The sequence below is a fragment of the Zalophus californianus genome, chromosome 6, assembly GCF_009762305.2.
Source record: "Zalophus californianus isolate mZalCal1 chromosome 6, mZalCal1.pri.v2, whole genome shotgun sequence".
NCBI classification, from domain to species: Eukaryota; Metazoa; Chordata; class Mammalia; order Carnivora; family Otariidae; genus Zalophus; species Zalophus californianus.
Window position 1 is genome coordinate 31080958 of NC_045600.1, and position 16929 is coordinate 31097886.

The window sequence follows — 16929 nt, forward strand, 5'->3', positions numbered from 1 at the left end:
GCATCTGGGCAGTCATGAAGGCTGGCCAACCTTTGCAAGGCTTTTCCTCCACACAGGACAGCTATAGAGGAGTCTCAAATAGCAGGAGCTGCGAATAAAGAACCTGCAGCCTGAACAGGTGGTAAGGGGGGGTAGGCCCGGAGATATCCAGGAAAGCCCCCGGGGCTTAAGGAGCCAACCTTGTTTTCACAAAGATTCCAGCTGCAGCACACGGACTCTCAGGCTGCCAGTTGAGGCAAGCAGCTATCCGGAGAGACTGCCCTGACATAAGCTGATTCTTGGCCAGAGATCCTCTGGATTAAGTTTGGTCAAATGAGCCACCAGGTGGTTTAATAGCACATTTTTTTAAGGCAGCGGAATCCTTCATTTAGACCAATTGGGATGGGAAGAGCAATCATCTAGAGCAGAGATGAGGACAATGCCTTCAGTTCCAGGAGATTTTTACAATGCTCTGGACAGCCTGTCCTGTGCACACAATTGGCACGTTTCATATCGTTCAGAAACTCCAGTCAGACCAAGGTTCAACAAGTAGTTCAACCCCCCAGCCCCGAAGTCAGGGGGAAGAGACTCTTGAACGCTGCGCAGCTCCTCTCCACAGCCCCCCACCTCCACCGCTCCTCCACGGCTGTGCCCAGCAGGAGAGATCATTAAAATTATCTGCTGTGGGTTTTACGAGCAGCGATCGCTTTTTAAAACAACAACAACACAAGGTCCTTGTGTGGCTCTCGGGTAACCTAAAACTCTGGAGGCAGAGCTGCCCCTCCCCACCCCCCGCCGCCTGCCAAGAACGCCCGGCGCTCCGGGACCCGGACCGGGCGCAGTGTGAGACTACAGAGCAGCCCACTCGAGCGGAGAGCGAGCCGAGCGGAGAGCGAGCCTTTTGCGGACGCTGGAGGCACCCGCTTGGAGCAAAATAGCTGGGAGAAGAGACGGGGAAAGAAAACCCAACAGTGACAGCTCGGGATGGGGGGTGGGGAAGAGGCGGGAGGCAGAGTCGGCGCTGCAAGAAAGGATGAGGGTGGGGGTAGAACGGGAGAAATTGTTATTCGCCCAGAAGCCCGCGGGGACCGGGTGGTAGATGCGGGGGGATGGGGGGGAGCCCCGAGGTCTGACACCTCCCTTCCCCCTCCCCCTGCCCCGAGGGATGTGGGCAGGCGACCTCAGTCTCCCTCCGCAGGTGGGCGCGCGGCCGGGGGCGCACTTACCCTGGGGCCCGTGGTGCGGTGGCCGCGAGCTAGGGACAGCTGCACCAACACGAGCAGCAAGTGGGGCGTGAGCAGGCGGGCGCAGCGCGCGGGCAGCATGGTGTCAGCCGGGCCGGGCAGCCGGTTGCGGGCCGGGGGGCGCGGATTCCGCGGGACGCACGGCCGCGCCTGCCTTCCTTCCCTCGGGGGGCCCTCGCGGCGGCGGGCGGCGGGGCGGCGGGGGTGGCGGGGCTGAGCTCAGAGCGCGCGGTCATGAACGGCCAGGGAGGGGAGCTGGAGCGCGAGCGTGTGCTCTGCGCGCGGCGCTCGCTCGCTCGGCTCGACTCGGCCGGGCAGCGGTGGCAGCAGGTTGGACGCCAGAGCCCGGGCCATGGGAATTCCCGTTATAAACCCCCGGGAGGGGCGGGGCGGAGCCGGGCGGCCCTGATTGACGGGCCGAGGGGCCCGTAGCAGCAGACCCTCTGGCAGGTGAAAGCCAATCGGAGAGCTGACGGAGGGGCGGCTCGCGATCAAGCCCACTGAGAAGCGACACCCGCTTGCTCAGCCTGAGTGGGCTCCCGGAGAGACTGGAAGAGGAACTTTCTCTCGGCCCTTCTGTCTGAGGAAGCCTCGAAGAGCTCCAGCAGCCCTAACTCCCGGAATGCCCACCGGGCTGAAGATCATGCCCTAAGCATGTGTAATTTTCAACATAAGTCCTCGAGTTGTCCCAACAATCCAGCAAAATAAGCAGGAAAAATACTTGTAGCCCCATTTTTCTGAAGAGGATACTAGACTCAAAGGAGTTAAGAAATCTGCTTTCCCGCCGCATCGACACCAAAAACAACTGAGAAAGTGACCTGCACAGGGCAGGCTGTGACTGGCGTTGGGAGTGAGGAGTGGATGCATTCACTTCTTTCAAAGAAGCTTCCAGAGGGGGACAACCCAAGTCCTACAGCATTTCCTCCAGGAGAAGTGCGGAGGCGATAAGGTGAAGCACGTGCTAGGCATCTGCCCGCTGGGGAGGGCCCCTGTGGGTATGGGGTCATGCTCACCTGGAACCCTGCAGTGGATCCAGGATTGGGACCCAGGCATCCCGGCTCCCTGCCTTGGACTGGAGGGCCAAGGGGCAGCCACTCTGTGGCCTAGGAATTCTGGGAGAGGAGGTCAGAGGGGCCCTGGTCTCCTATTGGGGGAGTAGAAGAAAAGTGTTGATGGGGAGGGCTAGTCTGTGGGTGCAAAGACCCCACAGCTCGGTCAGATTGGGGAGAGGGGACCTCCCCTGGGTGCCCAACCCACTTGGAGATGATAGCGCAACAAAAGGTCCAGCCGGATGTAGGAGGGCTCTGCCCAGGACGGTCTCCAAAGGGCCAGCTTGGGAATGCTCACAGCTGCATCACACCAGCTCCTGGGCCAGAGCAAGATGATCCACTGCATTCAACCCGAGAAAACCATGGTTTCTCTTTTTATGTGGAGTACAACCCTTAGTATTTACTTCCATTGGTACGGACCACTCACTTCACGAGGAGGGAATTCTTTCTCCAACCAGACTGGAAGCAGCACCACCAGTGCTTAATTCCTCCCCCCGTCTGTGCCTGAGGGGTCCTATCAAAGGTTAGCTCCGTTCCCTTATGCCTTCTCTTCTGGACTGTGTGAACATGCTTCCCACCCAACTCCTGCATTCAGCTTTGCCCACACCCCTTGCCTGCCCCATCCAGCCTCAACCCTACATCCTTCTAAAGAGCAAACCTGAATGTACTGCTCCCTACTTAATAGACTTAAACTCTCCCCGGTGCCCTCCGATAAGATAGCCCAGACTGGATGCTGGAACAATAACAAAGTACTTGTGGTTCTCCAAACAAGAACGAAGAACATCTCTAAGGGAACTGCCTCTCTTCCTCTGCTGAGAAGTAACACAGTGGTCAGACTGCTTTCTGGAGCTAGACAGGATGGGTTCAAATCCTGGGTCTGCCACCTAGTGGCATAACCGTGCACAAGTCACTTTGCTTGTCGGGGTCCAGTCTTTCCCTCTGTAAAATGGGGATAAAAATAGTCCCCACTTCCTGAGTGCTCAGGATTAAAGGAGACGGCTAAGCTGGAAATATCACCTCTGGCATAAGAAGAGGGCAAGGCAAATGCCTCATCTCATTTTATCCTCAGAATGATCCTGAGAAGTAGAGAGAGAGATCCAACTTTACAGGTAAGTAAATGGATATTCCATGAGATTGTGACTTCCTTGCCTCATTTGGCTGGTAAATGACATCCCAGATTCAAGGCCAGGTTTTCAGATTCTAATTCTGCCTCTGTCGTGTGATGACTACAGTGTCCAGTCTCAAATGCCTTAGAGTTAGATGCTCCCTGTGTGCTGTGTGGGTGATCTCTGCAGTGACCTGCAAAAGAACTGAGACTTGGGAGCTTCACTGAGCTGCAGGGAAGAGCATGGAAACTGCTCCTAGGATCCGGCATGCTGGGAATTCGCCCAGCTGGACTTGTGACACTGGTCCAGTACTACTGCGCCTCATGCGGCGCTTATATTAATTTCCGTGTGCCCTGTGTGTTCACCCACCAGGGATCGGCAGGATGGAAATGTTATCATCGGGCTCAGCAGCCTGACAGGTCTGTCCTGACTCCACCACCTGGCCACGTGCGCATCGTCAAGCTGGTCAACTTCCTTCTGTTGCTGGAATTATTGAGAAATCTGCTGGAGTAAGTAAATATGCTTGCGATGGCCCCCCAGTATCTGGCAGCTCAATGTACCCAGGGAAAAGGCATCGCAACCGTCCTTTCCATCCATAACACCGCATGCTGCTTTCCAGCCAGAAAGCCTATTTCCAACCGGTCGCTGGTCCAAAAGTCTACATTTTCTGGATTTCGACCACGTAGCTTAGTTTAAAATACGAGCAACTGCTTTCCAGTTACTTTGCTCAGCAAGTATTTTCTTTCCCTCTGGTTGGCATGCAGGGCCTGTCGTAACCATGGCTGTCGTTCAAATGATGCATTTTCTTCTCCCGATCCCTCCAAACCCCAGAGAAGGTTAGAAATTCCAGAGAACTACTAGGCCCAAACAGCGTCTCTCTGCCAGGCTCGATCTTCTGATCCAAGCAAAAAGTGAAATTGACAAGTTCTGTCTTTCCCTGGAGGCCAGGCTTATGGTCCAAAAATAAATCTAGCTATTCTGGCATCTGGTCTGTCCAGTTCCAGCCATACTCCTTGTCCTGTGGGACTTCTATTTGCAAGGGGATATTTCAGTAGAAGAAAAGTAATACTTTATATCCCATATTGAGGCCTGAAGGCCTCAAATATTTAGTATTAGCTCAAAATGACCGTTTCAAGAATATCTGTGTTTCTGTATAATCCCGAGGAGTCTTGCCTTGTCTCATATTCCAAATAGAACCTTTCCTTTTATTTTAAGAAGCACTTTGGTTCATCTCCTTCTGTGCCCGGCACAATGCTCACTATTATGAGAAATCTTTGGGTACACACCCTGCCCTCTGAGAGATTACAATCTAATTTAAGACACAAAGCAGACAGATTCTTGGAGACCATATTTAAAAGCAATGTGTTTTGGGTACTCAGAGAGCAGGGATCCACTACAGACCTAATGACCAGGGAAGGCCTCGTAAAGAAGGTAGATCTTGAATGATGCTTTGGAGAAAAGTCCTTCTATAATATAAATATACCATGATTTATGTTTGCTTCACTTGTGACAACAGCTACCAACAGAAAAAAGTGAGTAGTGTCCAAGGTCCTGGATTCTTTTCAAATATATTACTGCACTCAGAAACCTGAGACACCAAGAATCTTGGATTTTAAAAAAAAAAAGGAAACTATGTGAAGTGATGGATATGTTAATTGACTTAATGGGAAAAACCTTTCATAATGTATACATATATCAAATTATAATGTGCCCTTCAACTATCTTACAATTTTATCTGTCAATTTTACCTCAATGAAGCTGAAAAAATATGCTTGTCAAAAATAATTTGAGTGACTTAAACAATTTAGAAGCTTATTTCTCTCTTTTGTACACAAACTCCCTTCAAAGTCAAGGGTAGCTCCCTCTAACCCAGGCCTCTTTTAGTATCACTCTGTCATCCTTTTTTTTTTTTTTTAAGATTTATTTATTTATTTTAGAGAGAGCATGCAAGCAGGGGGAGGGGCAAAGGGAGAGGGAGAGAAGCAGACTCCCCTCTGAGTGCAGGGCCCAACAGGGGGCTCAATCCCATGAACCTGGGAGCTCAATCCCACAAACCTGAGATGACCTGAGCTGAAACCAAGAGTCAGACGCTTAACCGACTGAGCCACTCAGGCATCCGTACTGTGTCATTCTTAGTAAGCAGCTTCTACCTCGAAGCCCAAGATGGCTGCCCAAGTTCTAGACATCACAACTGTTTTCTTGTCAGCAAGGAGGGAAAAGGGTCAAAAAGGAGCATGCCTTTCTCTCTAAAGACATCTCCTAGAAGTCACATTTCATTTTACCCGTATGACCACAACTAGCTACAAAAAAAGACTGAAAAAATTTCATCCTAATTTGAGGTGGCCACAGGCGTGCAGCTAAAAATCAGGATTTATGTTACCAAGAAGAATAAAATCCTGGGAGACAACTAGCAGTAGGGGCTATCATCATTCTGATGCCTGGAGTTGCCAAACAAAAGAACCATGAACAGTGCAATAGAGTTCAGAATATTAAGTTGTGGCTTTCCTCTACCTCTGCTTGTCCTGCTCCCTCATGCTCAAAAATATTAATAGGCTTAGGGCCAGACATCCAGACTCTTTTTTTTTTTTGAGAAATAATTTGCATATAACATTGTATTAACACAATGATTTGATATATGTATATATGTGAAATGATTACCACAATAAGTTAACATCTGCCTCCTCAAATAGTTTTTTTTTGTGATAAGAACTTTTAAGATCTACTCTCTTAGCAACTTTCAAATATATAATACAGCATTATTAGTCTCATTATTCAGATGAGGAACTGAGGCTTAAACACAAAGGTGAACTTTATCAAAGGTGGCCCTTATATTTTGCATGCACATCAAAAGTTTTGGCATCCTCAGGGTGCCTGGGGTGGCTCAGTCAGTTAAGCATCTGCCTTCGGCTCAGGTCATGATCCCAGGGTCCGGGGATCAAGCCCCATATCAGGCTTCCTGCTCTGCGGGAAGCCTACTTCTCCCTCATCGTTGTTAGCAAGCTTCAGTTCCTCCCTGGCTGTTGACCGGATATGTTCTTTCTTCTCCACATGGGTCCTCACAGCGGGATACCTGGCTTCCCCCAGAACAAGTGATCAGAATGAGAGCCCAAGATGGAAGCTGCAGTCTTTTATAACCTAATCTCAGTAGTGACATACCATCACTTCTGCCATATTCTATTGGTCACACAGATCAACCCCAGTATAATGTGGGAAGGGACTACAAAGGGGTGTGAATACCAGGAGGCAGGGATCAATGGGAGCCATCTTGGAGGCTGGCTACCACAGAGAGCTGAAAACAACTTTGTTAGAAATGTTAAGAACTTAAATATAACAAGTCCCAAATTTTATTTCATATTTTCCTAATTTTGAAGGTAACATACCTGAAATAAACAACAAATCTGACTGAAAACATCCATGCATCAAATGTCACTAACTTGGAACATATTCATCATGTAAATACTGATTCCAGATTTCAACTGTATCTCTAAATGATCTAGCTTATCATGCCTTATGGTTCTTCTGTTTGCATTTGCATCATCAAAACACAATACTTTTGAAAGATTTGGTGGCTCATAATTTATTTTTTTATGTTTATTTTTTTTGGTGACACATAATTTTGTTGAAGAGAGTATAACCATCTTCTTTGTTCAATAACTGCAAAACATTTTCATTTCCAGGTTTACAAACCTAATTTTAAATCTTCAATCTAATTAATACTTGCATTTCTGCATCTATTTCCTCTTTGCACATACACCTACCTTCAACATTTGTCTACTCACAAACCACCTCAAGTAAATTTTGGGGCTCAAAAAACCTAAAATATTAAAGAATATTGCCAATCTTTTTAGCAAAATAGGAAGGTTCAGGCTCTTCCCATAAAATATTGTGAAATGAAGTTCATCTTGTTGAGTGATTAACTGAATGAAAAAACATATTTCCTTTTTGTCCTTAAAAACATATTCTTGGGGCACCTGGGTGGCTCAGTCAGTTAAGCCTCCAACTCTTGATTTCAGCTCAGATCATGATCTCAGTCTCCTAAGATTGAACCCCTGCATCACGCTCCATGCTCAGCAGGGAGTCTGCTTGAGATTCTCTGTCTCCCTCTCCCTCTACTCCTCAACGCCCCCCCGACACACTCTCTTTCTAAAATAAATAATCTTTTTTAAAACCATATTCTTAATTCATTGATAATTGAGCTGGCGGAAAATCCACTAAGATATTATCATCCAAAGAGTCATAGTTTAAGATTTCTCTTACATAATTTCACCATCTTCATTTGCTTATATTCTGGAGTGCTACCGACTCTGCATTTATCTTCTGATTTATGTAATAACTGTGAAACCTCTTTCTCTATCAATTTACTTCTCTTTGCCACTACAGGTAGAAAGTTAAAAATTCAGAATTTTCAGTTGTATGCAATAAAACTAAAAGCAGATCACAAAGATGGTATCTCCAGGCCTCTTTTACTTCTTCTTGAAAAATGATATAATACTTTAGGCAATGAATTAAGAAAACTGAAGGATGATAAACAACTGATGATCTATGGACATTACTGCATCATCCTTCTAGGTAATTCTGCCATTCTACAGTTTTCTTATTTTAGTCTTTTTCAGCATAGTTGGGAATAAATGATGAGTGATGAGTAAATAATTCCTAGGAGGACAAATAAATGTTTCAAGACATATGAAACACTAGGATTATGAAGCTCTTGTAATATATCTTACATTTATAAAAGGGTTCCAGTGCACCCATATCATAATTGCAAGATCGAATGAGTTTTAGTCTATACTAAAAAAAATAGATAAATCTTATCTTCATGTTTTGGGAGACATCTGAATAAGCATCAAAGCCAAGAAATATCGATACTTTACCAAAGTTGCAAGTGCTTTTAAAAATCAACTAAAATTGGGTCCTGTGGTCCCTGGATGGTATTAACACAACCGATCTAGTGGGTTTGGGAGAAGTGGCAGGCTGACATGACTTGAAGCAGACGCTTTTCATGTCCCACCCACATCCTTTCAGGCCACAAGTCTCCGTGCAGCCTGCTAACCTCAGGTACATCTTCTTTCTGCCTGAGGACTTCCTCTAACTCCAGGTACCTGCTCATCCTATGCAGAGGGCAGCCAGAAGTGCCTTGGAAGGTAATGCCCCCAGGAGCAACCCTCACCCAATGGAGAACCAGAATCAGGGGGCACATTCCTCACCTTTCTTAACACTCAGCAAGACAATTCTGAGGTGTGTTCCACAGTCTCTCAGTGGGTCCCCCAAGGATTAAGCTCCAGCTGCCCACAGCAGTGACCCTCTCATTAATGAACCATTAGTTGGCATTTCTCCCTTCTCTGTTGCACTTCCACATTCCCTTACTGTGCTTCCTTGGATCATCTCCAAATAAACTACTTGACCAAAATTCCTTGTCTCAGAATCTGCCATTGAGCGAACTGAAACCAGGACACAGGGTGAAACCACATCACATAGAGCAGCCATGGCTCCAAAACTCCCTGGAAGGGCTACTCTTGCTCTACCAGAACCTGCGTACTATCTACACAGAACGAGAAAAGTAGGCTGATCCAAGCAGGCCAAACAGCGAGGAGACTAGTTCATGATGGCAGATTACAGTTTAGGAGAAATAATGCCTTTAGAGGTCATTAGAATAAGAAGCTGTCTCAAACCATCAGAAATGCTTTACCCATTTGACAAAAAGTTGGAATGGGCTCCCAGGGGTGGCAGATGGACAGTCTGATCTCATTTAAGAAACATCCTGGGGCAGCGGATCAGCCCTGGACATGGAGATGGAGGGCTAAGATTACAATGCAGGCCTCTCTGGCCATTCCCACCACCACCGAAGATGGGTAGCCAGGCCTGCACAGCATTGCTGGGAGGAATGAACGAAACCATGGGGTGTAGTAGAATGCGTTGCTTTTTCATCTTCTTTAGCAAGATAATTTGCCATTTACCTTGGGGTGCAGGCTGGGACAGACACTTGCCTCCAGCAGATGGCCTTATTTTGGAAAAGCTACTTGAGTCCCTTTAATCATGTAAATGAAGGGTCAGTAGGCACCGGTGTCCTGGGAGAAAGAATACAACAAGCCCTTTCTTGTGCTGTAAGCTCTGCTCCTTTAGAGGAGTCTGGTCACTGGGGAGAGAGGGGGGGCCAGTTCTGCCTCTGGGCAGTAGCAGGCCAATGCCTTTCCAACCCACAGCCCTCCTGGAGCTGTGCGCACCCAGGGAGCGACTGCAGGGCTGAGTTAGGACCATGGAGAGCTGGAACACTGGGGCTCAGACCCTGGCGAGACCCACTCAGTCCTGGAGGCATTTCAGAACCTGCAACAGCCCCAAGATCAGAGGATTCGGCCAACCCCCAAGCTCTGCCTCCCACCTTGGAGGAGTTCTTCACCAGCTCAGCTAGTGTGCTCCTTCCCTCTAGCTGCCAAAGGGACTCAGTTATGCCCCATCCGGGAGCCACCTCGCTGCAGTGTGGGCAACCTCCCAGGCAGCATTCTGGGGACTTGACCAATGCAGGCACCTAGAACTTACCCTCTTCATCAAGGTTGGTACTAGCAACCTGGAAAGCTTGGTCACCACCAGCCATGGAGAGACATAGAAGAGGCAGATGTGACTCTCCCCAACATGGGAAGGTCACAAGAACCAGGGATGCCTGATGTACAAAGAAAGGAGGAGACCTGCCCTGGGGTCTTGCATCTATTTCCAGCAAGTGAAGGCATGTGCAGCACCAGCTCGAGCATGCTCTCCAGACCCCAGGCTGTACTAAGACACACATGCTAGGGGTCTAGCAAAAGCACCGCACAGTGCCTGTTGGTTCCCTCCCTGGACCAGTTTCCTATCGCTGCTGTGACAAATTACCACAGGGCTTAAGCACAACCCAAATTTACCATCTGACAGTTACAGAGCTCAGAAGTCCAAAAGCCGTCTCAGTGAGCTCAAATCAATGTATGGTCAGGGCTGCATTCCTTCGGGAGGCTCTAGGGTAGAGTCTGCTACCGTGCCTTTTTCTGGAGGCCGTCTGCATTGCTTGGCTCGTGGCCCACCCTCTACCAGGAGCAGCAATAGCATAGCATCTTCTGATCTTTCTCTGATCTGGCCCTCCTCCCTCCCTCTTATAAGGCCCCTTGTGATTGCATGGAGCCCACCCAGACAATCCAGAATAGTTTCTCTATCTCAAGATATTTATTTAATCATATCTGCAAAGTCCCTTTTGCCATATAAAGCAACATATTCACAGGTCTTGGGGACCAGGATGTGGACATCTTCGGGGGTATTACTGAGCCTACTCCATTCCCACACACCTCATTTCCCCTCTGACTCCCTCCCACCTCTCCCTTAACTAAAGTGCCCCTAACTCCAGGCCTTCTGTTCATCATCCCAATGTTCAGTCCCTGCACTGGGGGTTTGTTTACAGCCTCAGGGCTGACTTGTGCTTTGGTGACTCGGGCTACTGCCTCAGCCCGTGCACCTCACCCGCTTGTCATAAACAGGGTGCAAGATCTCCTCACCACCCAAAGATCCCCCTGGTACCCACGCCTGGGCTACCACCCACGGCGCCTCCAGACACCTGGCCCTGCAGGCTCAAATCCCCTCCCCCCAACCCTGCTGCTCCCCCACAGCTTTGCAGTGATCACATTGCCATCTGATTTTCCCAAGCTGCAGTGCGTTTCCAGAAAATAAGCCACCATTCCCACCCCCCCCCCCGCCCCCATCACACACCTCTGTCCAAAGACCCCTGGTTATCTGTATTTTCTCTTTTTTCTACAATGAACTTTGTATCTGTGATAAGGGGAAAGTGTTGTTGAAAATAGAAAAAAGAGGGGTGCCCTGGGTGCCTCAGTCAGTTAAGCATCTGCCTTCAGCTCAGGTCATGATCCCAGGGTCCTGGGATTGAGCCCTGCATCGGGCTACTTGCTCAGCAGGGAGCCTACTTCTCCCTCTGCCTCTGCCGCTCCCCCCTGCTTGTGCTCTCTCTCTCTGTGTCAAATAAATAAATAAAATTTAAAAAATAAAATAAAATAGAAAAAAGAAAGCTCCAATCCAGTCCCCTCTCCCCTCTCATTGCATGCCAATCCAAATGCTTCCATGGCCCTCACTCCCACGGCCCCCACATCAGGAGCCCCCAGCCCAACAAATACTCAGTGAGCACCACTCAGCAAGGCGCGAGCCTCCCCGTTCAGATGGCATCCTCACCTAGACGGCCTTCTCTCCTCTCCAGCACGTCCACCAACCGCCTCCCACAGAGGTGGGCCATGGTGATGTCACCGACACAACTGTCCAACAAGAAGAAACAAACATAAATCTAGTGGCTTTTTTTCCACAAGCCCTACATATATGCATTTTCATGGCTAGTATTTATCGAGCATTTACAATATCCAAAGTACTTTTTAAAACACACTTCATTTCCCTAATATTGTTCCCATTTTTCAGATCAGGAAACTAAGTGCGGAGAGGCTAAGGCACTATCCTGGGGTTAAACAGACGTCAGCGGCAGAGTCGTTGCCAAACCTGAGTGTGTCTAACCCCACAGCCCATGCTCTTCACCTCTAGCCTGTAAGATCTGGGTGACTAGATGGGACTGTTCCTATGAGAGAGTCAAAGGGCTCTGCTGGACCCGGAGGTAGGAACCAGGTGGTCTCCGTGGGACCTAGGTTCAAGGTTAATGGTGGCCACTGGACAAAGCAGTAATCAGGCATGATCTGGGTCTGAGAGGTAGGGCAACACCAAGCACAGCCCCCTTCCCTCGGGGGCACTGCATGGAGGCATACCAGGCTTTGCAGGCAGCCAAGGAGGCAGGCCACCCTCGGGCAAGCAACCCCCTGACTGTCCGCGGGGCCACTGCCATTGGCCTAGCCCTTCTGAATTGTGTCCTCCCGACAGCTTTCTGCCCCCTGTGGTCCTGTGTCTGTGCTGCTGGACAATGTCCCTAAGACAGCCACAGCTCTCACAGAGGGACCACAGGTGTCTTGAGGTTGGGACCCACAGCTTCTATTTTCTGCCTTTTCTACCCTCCCCCGCAAGGTCAAAATCCATGCTCAATCACACTTGTTAGTTCGGCCGTTTAAATGGCCAGATGAGGGGCACCTGGGTGGCTCAGCTGGTGAAGCTTCTGCCTTCAGCTCAGGTCCTGATCCCAGGACCCTACATGGGGCTCCCTGCTCCGCGGGGAGTCTGCCTCTCCCTCTCCCTCTGCCCCTTCCCCAGCTTATGCTCTCTCTCAAATAAATAAATAAAACTTTAAAAAAAATAAAAATAAAAAAAATAAAAGACCAGAGGACATTGAGGTAAAGGACTCATGGGAGACCCAAATTGAATAAATTATTTTAAAATTAAGTAGGATGAAATGCAGATTATTTGCTATTGCTATTTTCCGATGGGAGAGATGTATTTTTAATAAGAACATGTATCCGTGGACATATTGCATTCCTACACTTGTGCCTTTACCAGATGTCTTGCACAATTAGACATCTGGCAAAGACAGAAAAACTTGCATTTGGATGCATGTGTTAGAGACAAGAAATTTAACATAAGAGTTAAGAGGTCCAGTTTGGGAGTTAGGCAGACCTTGGTTCACATTCCATCTCTGACTTGCTGGCTGACCATGGGCAATTCACTCTCCAATCTCTGGGCCTCAGTTTTCTCATTTGTGAAATAGTAGTTAAAAGTGCCTTCCTTGGGGCACCTGGGTGGTTAAGCCTCCAACTCTTGATTTCAGCTCATGATCTCAGGGCCGTGTTTTCAAGTCTGGTGTTGGGCTCCACGCTCAGTGCAGAGTCCGCTTGTCCCTCTCTCTATGCTCCTCCCCGCCACTCTGGCTCTCACCCTCGCTCTCAAATAAATAAATAAATAAAATCTTTTTTTAAAGAAGTGCCTTCCTCATTTACACCCATTAGATGGCTATTACTAAGAAACAAACAAACAAAAAAAAAAAAAAAACAAGAAAAGAAGTGTTGGCAAGCATGTAATGTATTATTTGTTTCAGAGGTACAGGTCTGTGATTCATCAGTCTTGCACAGTTCACAGCGCTCACCATAGCACATACCCTTCCCACTGTCTATCACCCAGCCACCCCATCCCTCCCACCCCCCACCACTCCAGCAACCCTCAGTTTGTTTCCTGAGATTAAGAATTCCTCATATCAGTGAGGTCATATGATACATGTCTTTCTCTGATTGACTTATTTCGCTCAGCATAACACCCTCTAGTTCCATCCACGTCGTTGCCAATGGCAAGATTTAGGGTTTTTTGATGGCTGCATAATATTCCATTGTGTGTGTGTGTGTGTGTGTGTGTGTGTGTGTGTGTGTGTGTGTGTGTATATCTCACATCTTTTTTATCCATTCATCTGTTGATGGACATCTTAGCTCTTTCCATAGTTTGGCTAAAAAAAAAAAAAGATAGTAGGAAGGGAAAAATGAAGGGGGGGGAATCGGAGGGGGAGACAAACCATGAGAGATTACGGACTCTGAGAAACAGACTGGGTTTTAGAGGGGAGGGGGTGTGGGGGGATGGGTTAGCCCAGTGATGGGTATTAAGGAGGGCACGTACTGCATGGAGCACTGGGTGTTATACGCAAACAATGAATCAGGGATCACTACATCAAAAACTAATGATGTAATGTATGGTGACTAACATAATATAATAAAACAAAATTTAAAAAAAAGTGTTGGTAAGGAGATGGAGAAATTAGAAGCCTTGTGCATTGCTGGGAGGGATGTGACATGGTGTGGCTGCTATGGAAAACAACTTGGCACATCCGCAAAAAACAAAAACGTTATAGAATTCCCATACAATGTAGCAATTCCACTTCTGAGTATGTACCCAAAAGAATGGAAAGCAGACAATCGAACAGATATTTGCACACCCATGTTCACAGCAGACTTATTCACAACAGCCAAAAGGTGGAAGCAACCCAAGTGTCCATCATCCAGCGAACGGATACACAAAACACGGTGTATGTATGTAATGGAATATTATTCAGCCTTGAAAAGGCAGGAGATTCTGACATGTGCTACCGCATAGATAAAGCTTGAAGACATGAGGCTAAGTGAAATAAGCCCAACACACAGGGCAGAGACTACAAGATTCCACTCAGAGAAGATACCTAAAGAGGTCAAATTCAGAGACATGGAAAGCAGAATGTTGGTTGCCAGGCGCTGGAGGGTGAGAGGAATGGGCAGATAGTGTCTGCTGGTTCTGGAGTTTTAGTTCGGAAAGATAAAGAGTTTGGGAAACAAATTATGGTGATGGTTATACCACAATGTGAATATGCTTGATGCCCAGCTGTACACCTAAAAATGATTAAAATGGTAATTTTTATGTTTTATCTATTTTGCCACACAAAACCAGTGCCTTCCTCAGAGTCTCACTGTGAGCACTAGATGGATGAATCTTGGTGGAGCGGCAGGCAGCGCCTGTCACATAGCAGTGGGTTACTAAACTGCAGAGAACACCGGCATTGGCTTTCGTCCTCAGAACCCGAGCCTGTATCCTGACAACCCAGCACCTAGAAGTAAGACTGAGTGAGGGAAAGCAGGTGAGAAACCCCACACTGAGACACCAGGGCATTCTAACTGGACAGAAACATAGAAGAACGACAGGGCCCCGGAAGACCGAAGTCCCCAGAGCATCCCGGCACTAAAAAGAGGACTCCAAGAAACCAAGAGAGAAAAGAATCTTCTGGGGCTCTTACGAAAGAGGGCCAGAGCAGGGCTGAGAGAAAAAGCACAGGATGCCCTGTTAAAATTTGAGTGTCAGATAAGTAACGGATCATTTTTTCGGTAAGTATGTCCCAAATACCGCATAACCTCGACTTATGGCATGGGACGTACTTATGCTAAAAATCTGTTCACTGTTGGGGCACCTGGGTGGCTCAGTCATTAAGCGTCTGCCTTCGGCTCGGGTCATGATCCCAGGGTCCTGGGATCAAACCCGGCATGAGGCTCCCTGCTCGGTGCACCTTTCCCACTCCCCCTGCTTGTGTTCCCTCTCCCACTGCCCCTGCTTGTGTTCCCTCTCTCGCTGTGTCTCTCTCCGTCAAATAAAGAAATAAAGTCTTAAAAAAAAAAAAAAATCTATTCACTGTTTCTCTGAAATTCAAATTCAATAAACTGTCCTGTATTTTTATTTGCCAAATCTAGCATCCCTGGGCCAGCCTTCAGTTATTTATACTACATCACTTTTAGAATCATTATAGATTTGAGGATGTCCTGGTGGCTGAAAATCTGGTCAGGGCAGCTGTTGGGGAACAGGGGATGGGACAGAATTCTTTGCTTTGCAAATGTATTCTTTCACAGTTGAGGTCCTATAAATAGCAGGCTCCCTTAACTGTCTTACCATAGAAATTAATTCTTAAAACTTAAATTTGCAGGCCCGTTTTTGAAGAAGCCCACCTATCAAAGCTTAAGGCTGTGCAAGGCACAGTCCTAAAAGCTGTGGTTCTGGCTTCTGAGAGCCAGAGTGGGGGGCAAGCCATACCAAGGTCCACCGCAGAGGTCCGGTTGACAAAGGCCAAGTCACCATCCTGCACGCAGAGGGTCTGGTCTTTCCCCCAGGCCTGGCTGAGCCCCAGCACCTCCTGCCCGTGCTGCCGTGGCCATTTGCATAAAGGGCAGTCGAAGATTCCTCTGAAAGCAGAGACCTAAGAAAGGCTTTGTCTGTGTAAAACCAAACACGATTCTCCCGCCTCAGCCCTAACCTGATTAAAAGCCGGAGTCATTCGTTTTGTTTTGAGAAGTGCCAGGGTTTTATGCTCGAGGTCCACCCCCCCCCTTCCCTCCTCAGGATTTCCAACTGCTGAGGCACATCAGTGTGACAGACCACACACCAGCAGGCCCAGCGGTATGGAGGCCTGGCGGAGATTAAACCCCAGGCTCAGGGGAGGGCCCCCTGGGCAGGAGGGGAGCTGAGCATGGAGAAGGGAATTCAAGGAGAAGAGTTCAAGGGGAGGGACCCCCTTGCCAAGCTGGACCCCCACTAACCCCAGCCATGCCTCTGGTCCTTCCCACGGTCAGGCAAGAGAGGGGTCAAAGGCAAGTCCACGGGGAAAGATCAACACGGTGCTCAATGTGGCCAAACATGCTTCCCTCTTGACCAGCTTTTTGAACTTAACCAAATTTATTTACCCCACAACGAACTTCACTGGGCAGGATACCCAAGGGCAGAGAGGGAGGAGGGGCTGAAAGGAGGCATAGTTTGGGTTTTCATCCCCGCTCCGCCCAGTGATGGGGGACCAAGGGGCCCTTTGCCACAGCTTGGCCAGGTGCGGGTTTTCCAGTCAAGGAGGCAACAACCGGGACAAAAACCAGATAAAATGTGCAATTGGGGTATTTCCTACACCCCACCTAGGAGAACCTCAAAGAGTGTGTTTGCTCGCTTGTTTACCGTCTGTGTCACCCCACAGAAGGCACACGCTCCGGGCTGGAGACACAGTTGCTAGAACAGAGCCAGGCATCAAGCTGAGGTTCCGTAAGGATTTTTGACTAAAGTACAGCAGGTGCACTGATGCAGGAAGGAGGTGCTGGCCATGAAAGCCGCCCTTCCCACCTG

At 48.3% G+C, this 16929-nt stretch overlaps 1 protein-coding gene and 1 long non-coding RNA gene across 4 annotated transcripts in view; one reads left to right on the plus strand and one right to left on the minus strand.

Annotated features, from left to right (window-relative positions):
• Positions 1-1544, minus strand: part of SMOC1 (SPARC related modular calcium binding 1) — a 152650-nt gene extending 151106 nt beyond the window's left edge. For all 3 annotated transcript variants that reach the window (XM_027570983.2, XM_027570981.2, XM_027570982.2), the window contains exon 1: positions 1206-1544. In XM_027570983.2, the coding sequence (XP_027426784.1) occupies positions 1206-1304 (99 nt within the window). In that variant the 5' untranslated portion in view covers positions 1305-1544. The remainder of the gene's footprint in view (positions 1-1205) is intronic.
• Positions 1545-1767: 223 nt separating this feature from the next.
• Positions 1768-15324, plus strand: LOC113909620. The gene is made up of 3 exons (XR_003515776.2): positions 1768-2172; positions 3751-3887; positions 14731-15324. It is a non-coding gene; the product is annotated as an uncharacterized LOC113909620 (long non-coding RNA).
• Positions 15325-16929: the final 1605 nt, after the last annotated feature.